The following is a 6,869-nucleotide window of genomic DNA, read 5'->3' as shown; positions in this document are numbered from 1 at the left end:
TCTGAGCGATCCGTAAAAGATAGAGTGGCGGTGTGCCCTCGCCTTCCTCGGTGCTAACAGCGGTGGCGCCGTTCACCACCCTGCCTTCTCGCCGCCCCCCTCCCCTTGCAACACTAATGTTCCTTGTCACCCCTAGCTTGCGGTAACGCAGGCTATTGCTGCGGAGGCGCAACTACACAACAAGTGGAGATGGCTAGATAAAACATGCGGAGGCGCGGCTCTAGCTCAGTCAAGAGGCAGCGGCCCCGTCGCAAAACCCACCAACCATCGTCTGGCTCGGAGGCGGTGGGGTGGAGTCGTCGGACTAGTCTACGCCAGGGTTGATGTCGACAGTCACGTCTCTGGCGTCCTTTCTCATGCTCGCATAGTCACATCCATTCCCCTCGTTAACTTCCCCGCAAGGGCCATCAGGTTACTTCCATTGCGTTAGTGGTCGTCGCTGCAGTGCACCGCTCGTGATGGAGTTGTGGCAGCGCGGGTGCAACCATATGTGACACACATGGATGTGGACTCGACTCTGGCTCAAACGGCATTGTTTTTGGCAGAACTACTCCGGTGTGGGCATGTGTTAGGTGCCTTACTACTAGGGAAAACCCTATAGGTAGACAGGTGACAACAATGAGGAGTTAACAGGCAGCGCTACTGCTACTTAACAGTAGCGCAAGCTAAATACAGGCTTGGATCCAATAGTTCAGACGTTCCTATAGGCAAAATCCCGCGGATGGGTGATATGGTGTTGGACACGAGGTGGCGGCCCCGGGGAAGAGTTGGATGGATTCGCAAGGTCGCTGCAATGCGGCGATCTATGAAACGGTGGACAAATCTAGACCAACATGTGTCCAAGTATCATTCTCTCCCATCGTCAGGATCGAAGGTGGTGATATGGTGACTGGAAGAAGGACAACGGGTAATGCAGGACGATGGTCATTAAGCTGCATCCGATGTCTTCTCAAGTGGAGTAGGTGGGCTTTGTGCTCTCCCAACGTTAGGATCCCGGTAATGAGATGTCGTCTGCAGGCAATGAGGTTGTTGGTAGTGATGGATTTTGTTACAAGTTTGGATATACTCCCAGTGAAAACGAACGATCATCCCTTGCGGCTAGATAAGCCAATATCAACATGCAAGCGTAGTTCCCTTGTTGAAGGTGTTGGCTCGAGACTTGGATTCGGGGATGGAAATCCTATGTTGGGTCTTCAGTGGAATTCGAGAACATCGGCGCTCATATGACGATTCCTTCATGAAGGCTTTGGCTAGGAGTAGCTTATTTTCTAATCAATCCAGTCACCCGTCATAGGATTATGGAGATCCTGCCGCGACGCAAATCCATTGTGAATGATTTTTTTTCTTTTTTGTGGATCATTTTGTTCGGCATTGATGTTACGCTTTGATTTTTATCATTAGCTAATCAATACTAATATATGGTTGTGTGCATCACTCAATGAGAGGCTAGAGGTCATTCCCTCTTCAAAAAGAAATCAACAATGATGGTTGTCTGTCACATGTGGAAAACATATATAACATAAATAGACAGTTTCTCTTGTCATTTATTGTATGCAAGACCGTTTTTCATATCTTTGGACAAATTTTAGCATGTTTCAATTCATAAGACCCCTTACTTCACAATTTTTCACATTAAACTAAACTTTAAAGTTGCAAATCCACTTGAAATGGCTAGGTCAAGGTTATGGTGATTTTGTTTTCTGAGGTTCTAAAGTATATCAGAAATGATTCCCCTGTGTGGAGAATGCTATAAAATCTTAACCGGAAAAAATATCAACAAATATGATCATGTATGTTCGATATAAAAACAAAGAACTTCTCTTTTTCTTGCATGAACTCTTCGTTGGTTTTTTGCATATATCCTAGAAAAAGAAATCTGTATTTCAGAACTAGATATATTTTCGAATCATATGTTATACATAAGAAGTTGATCCCCACTATCCTATTTATCTCAACATGCAAATATGCCACCTCATCAATTATTATTGCCTCTTTCTTAATTGCATACTCCATCGAACTAGCATACTTAATACACATGCAACCATGCATGCATAGAAAAATGTATATCTCAATACACAACCATGAATGGAAAACATGTTTACACTATAGAATAAGCACATGATATTATATATTAATTCACATATTTATGCTCCATACAACCAATCTCATTAGAATATATGGCAATCAGTTCCCGCCGCAACACGCAGGTTATCATCTAGTTATCCAACACTAGGTACAAGTCCATTTTGGATGGTTGTAGAAATTCAAGGTTTAATGCTTGACAATTTAGGGTTCAGGCCAGACTAGGCACAACAGTTGAGAACTCAAATTTTATTTCTTTTAAATTTTAGTTGTACATCAACAAAACTATATCTTTTTTTCGCAAAGTACAGTAAAGACGCAGATGCTCACACATGTACATGCACACACCTCATACTCCTATGAGCACCGTCGAGAGACTTGGCCTACAGATCTTGAGATTGACAAAAGTCACCGTAGGCACCTGACAGTCGTTTAGTGCTGAAATAATAAAGCCTTGAAATTCTGAATATATTCAGGGAAATGCAAGCACGTATGCCATGTCTAGAACTTCAACTTGGACGGGCGGGTTACATCAAAAGAGACCTGACCATCTGAGCGTAAAAGTTTGCAAACGAAATTATATCTTTGACAATAATCATCCGGGGCCTTCCTGTTATACAGCAAATCGAACTAGTATATTCTTATATACAAACATGTGCATTGTAATATCTAGACATGTAACTGGGCAGAGAATGGGGCTGCTTTTTGTAATAAAAAGAGGAGAAACTTGGGTACTTATGTACGGTGACTTTTTTTTTTGGCATGGTAATACGTGTCTCATTCATATCATAAAGATCAAATTACAAGTCACGTAAAGACCGACATGACAAAACTGAAAAGATAGCAGAACATTGTTAAGCTTGACACCAACATCCGTCACTTGCCTCCGGCACCACCACAGCAGCCACCAAAGAAAAAAAATGACGGATCACCTCCTCACCCGAGCTCGACGCGGCTCCATCGCTGATATGCAGCTTTGCGGACCTCCAAGGTGGCTCACCAAAGATGAAGCCATTGCCGTTGAATGAATCAGACCGGGGCAACACCCCGGACACGCTATCGAACTCCAGATCTGAGACCCCACAACGACTAAGACGCCGAAGTAGGAAACCATACCTGCCATCCATCAACCACGAACTCAGCACACATTCTGTCTTCCAGATGTCGTCGATGCAGATCACAATCTGCATCTGCTCTACCTCCCAAGCTCCGAGCCGACGCTGGAGCAGGCGTCGTCGCAATGGCGGAGCCCGAGGACACAAGTCCACCACAAGGATGCCGTCGCCGCCACGATATCCCTGCTTGAACAGACTGGTTCCCAAATCCATCACCGAGCAAAGAGACGATCGACTCGCCGGAGAAGAACCTGGAGCTTCTTTATTCAGCATCGCCGTCGCCACCGTTGAAGCCAAGACGTCGGACGATCTAAAAACCTAAGCTATTAGGGCTGTAAACCTAAAGCAAAAACGATCCGCACGCACGGGATCCGGTGACCCCCCTCACGACCGACGACCAAGAGGTCGCCGGCGGAGGAGAGCCACCGGAAAACGGCGCCGGAAAGATGGTTCTGTTGGCGGCGGCGGCTAGGTTTTGGTCGCTTGACAAATACTAATCGAAGGATCCCTTATGTACGGTGACTGCACGGTGGTTCAGTGAAAGAATAACATTTCCATTGCTGCAATACAGCATCATTCTGTTGAACAGACCTGTTTTTTTCTAAGGAAAAACAGCTGTCGAACAGGATATTAATCAGCAGCAGATGCTGATGCAAGGTAAACGTGTAAAAAAGTGCACTAAAAAATTGCTGCCATTATTGGAATGTTTCGAGAAACAATTGTACCTCAAAATAGAAATTTCGGCTAGAAGTCTTAGGCTCTTAGCCGTCGAGTATTCCAAATTGGAAAGTACAGAAGATAAATATATATACCCAAGAACAGGCTCTGAATGTCTAAGCACAACAATAGAAGAAAAAAAAATCCCTTAGAAGAAGGATGACCAAAATGAGTCAATCTGTGTGACTTCACAAATCTAGAATCAGCAAAATAAAATTAAGTCTTCAAAGGACAGTGATTAATTTAGTGCTAAGTAAGGCCGGCACTAATCCATTTGAGCACCAGTCGTTTTCTCCGGTGCCATGAAACTGCGACCCCCTCTTCTGCTTTCTGCAGGAAACCGCGTAGGTTGGCATCACTTTGAAGGTCTATATAAGCTACCCCCGACGGTCCGACCACCACCACCGCCATCATCCACCTTCCAGAGCAGCAGCATAACAAGTATAGCGGCGATCGAGCACTTGTAGTAGCAAGTGGATCACTTGGAGCAGCAGCGAGCAATGGCAATGGGCATGGAGGTCGATCAGGACCTCCCCGGCTTCCGCTTCCACCCCACGGAGGAGGAGCTCCTCGGCTTCTACCTCTCCCGCGTCGCCCTCGGCAAGAAGCTCCACTTCGACATCATCGGCACCCTCAACATCTACCGCCACGATCCCTGGGATCTTCCTGGTACGTACATACACTACACGTACATACAAGAACAACAACTTCGAACAAGAACATCGTCGCAGTAACCGATCGATACATGTCCGAGCAGCGAGCTGATGAGATCTGTGTATGGATATGCAGGGATGGCAAAGATCGGGGAGAGGGAGTGGTACTTCTTCGTGCCGCGTGACCGGAAGGCGGGGAGCGGCGGGCGGCCGAACCGGACGACGGAGCGGGGGTTCTGGAAGGCGACGGGGTCAGACAGGGCCATCCGGAGCACCGCCGACCCCAAGCGTGTCATCGGCCTCAAGAAGACGCTCGTCTTCTACCAGGGCCGCGCTCCGCGGGGCACCAAGACGGACTGGGTCATGAACGAGTACCGCCTCCCCGACTCCGGCGCGGCGCCTCCCCAGGAGGACACGGTGCTATGCAAGGTGTACCGGAAGGCCACGCCGCTCAAGGAGCTTGAGCAAAGAGCGTTTGAGATGGAGGAGATGAAGCAGAGGTCCGGCGGCAACGGTGGGTACGGCTACAGTGGCGCGGCCAGAGCGTGTCCGCCCCCGGTCCCGGCAGCCGGCGACTTCTACCTGTCTCCGTCCGACGACGTCCAGGATAACTTCCTGATCCCCTCCTCCTCGTCGTCGTCGTCAGTGGCGTTGTCCGGCAACAGCAGCTGCCACGACGCGCTCAGGGTAGCCAAGAAGGAAGCAGACGTCGCCACGGTCACCGTCGTGTCGATGTCGTCTCTATCGAAAGCTGCGAACGCCCCCTTCCATCTTCAGCTCCCGGCCGTGAACCCACCCTGCGGCCTCCAGCTCCCGGCGGCGAACCATGGGATATCCAGCCTGCAGCTCCCGGCGGCGAGCCAGGGTGTTGTGGACCTGCCGAGCCTGCAGCTCCCGGCGGCGAGCAGCCACGGAGTGTTCGACTGGCTAAATGACCCGTTCCTAACGCAACTGCGCAGCCCGTGGCAGGACCAGCATTGCATGTCGCCTTATGCCCATCTGCTATACTAGCCAGATGCAAGTCGTGCAAACTGCAAAGAGAAAGTATGCAAAACTTGAAGCAGATTAATGGTAGTTGTAAATTCAGTTATGCATAGTACTACAAACCTAGACGTCAGTCTCTTTGTTCAACAACACATGACAGTTTATAACTACGAGCTTGCTAAAACTCAGTCGACTGAGATTTAGTGAAGTTCTCAATCGACCTTGTAGCATTTTCTGGCATCGTTTGCAACATCTTTTACTATCGGTTGCCGAATCCGTCTTGCTGGTTGTAGCATGTTGTCCCTCATCGACTGTAGCACGTGAGTTCATCGGTTGCAACATGTCATCCTTCATTGAAGTTTGGAGCATATTAGTTAGAACGGTTGTAGCATTTGTGGTCGTTGGTTGCAATATCGTCGCAATATTTTTTGTCGCAGTTTGTACCATCCAGTTGTGCCGCTTGTAGCAAAAAAAACCCGCTGACGTCATTCGACTGAGACTTTATTAAGTCTCAGTCGACTAAGTTCTAGACAGACCATTGTAACAAAACCTGCAATGGATTAACTTAGGGAACTGTTTTGTGTTTGTCACTCGTGAGGCCCCCAAGTCACTCGCTTTGGTTATAGCATCAACCACCGCCGCCACTGGCATCCTTCCCGCCCCCTTTCTCCCTCACCGTCACCGATTGGCACCGTCGGGGCAAAACCCCGGTCGGTGGTCGGTGGTCGGTGGGGGCGGGGCCTCTCTCCAATGCGACCCTATGCGCCAAGCTCTATCTGGCCGTCGCCGGCCCTCTCCCCACCGACTAGCTGCGGCATTTGTGCCTGGGTGATGGGACCGTCGTGCCAGCTATCGTCGTTGCATTCACTCAAATACAGCGAGGCTGGCCGGGGGTGGTTGGCTTTCCCCGTGGCATGGCATGGGTGAGGGTGCCCCGAGACATTGAGGGAGGCGTCTTCTCGTCCCTCCTTTGGCAATGAGTGCTCGCCTAGATGCAAAAGGTATGGCCTTGGGTCTCCTGATCCGGTAGCTGCTATTGACGGCATGTACTAGTGAGGTTGCAGGATGCCTTCAATAGTGTGATGCATTCTCTGGATGGCGACTGACGCAATAGGTATGGTTGTGCAACGGCAATGATGCGATTTCTAGCCAACGCATGTACTTGCAGGGATTGTAGAAAGTGGTGGTGTCAACACATGATTGAGTCCGATTTGGTGGTGCTTCTCGAGTACTTGATCTCGAGCTCCAGGGAAAAAATTCTTAGGTCTGACCTGAGTTGGTTCTACTTGGCAATGACAATGTTTTTGTGTCGTTTCTT

The 6,869-nt window shown here is 48.9% G+C and overlaps 1 protein-coding gene across 1 annotated transcript; it reads left to right on the top strand.

The window, feature by feature from the left end:
• The first annotated feature begins 4,327 nt into the window (after nt 1-4,327).
• Nucleotides 4,328-5,817, top strand: LOC123093627 (NAC domain-containing protein 22). Its single transcript, XM_044515636.1, has 2 exons — nt 4,328-4,583; nt 4,704-5,817. The coding sequence occupies exons 1-2, from the start codon at nt 4,415-4,417 to the stop codon at nt 5,576-5,578; spliced, it is 1,044 nt and encodes a 347-aa protein (XP_044371571.1). The 5' UTR covers nt 4,328-4,414; the 3' UTR covers nt 5,579-5,817.
• The last annotated feature ends 1,052 nt before the right edge of the window (nt 5,818-6,869 follow it).

This window comes from Triticum aestivum, chromosome 4B (assembly GCF_018294505.1).
Source record: "Triticum aestivum cultivar Chinese Spring chromosome 4B, IWGSC CS RefSeq v2.1, whole genome shotgun sequence".
NCBI classification, from domain to species: domain Eukaryota; kingdom Viridiplantae; phylum Streptophyta; class Magnoliopsida; order Poales; family Poaceae; genus Triticum; species Triticum aestivum.
Note: the sequence above shows the minus strand (reverse complement) of the source record. Positions and strands in the feature narration are given on the sequence as shown.

Coding starts and splice junctions, on each gene's coding strand:
- LOC123093627 (XM_044515636.1), top strand. CDS start 4,415: ATGGCAATGGGCATGGAGGTCGATCAGGACCTCCCCGGCTTCCGCTTC. Junction 4,584..4,703: donor CGATCCCTGGGATCTTCCTG/GTACGTACATAC, acceptor ATGGATATGCAG/GGATGGCAAAGATCGGGGAG.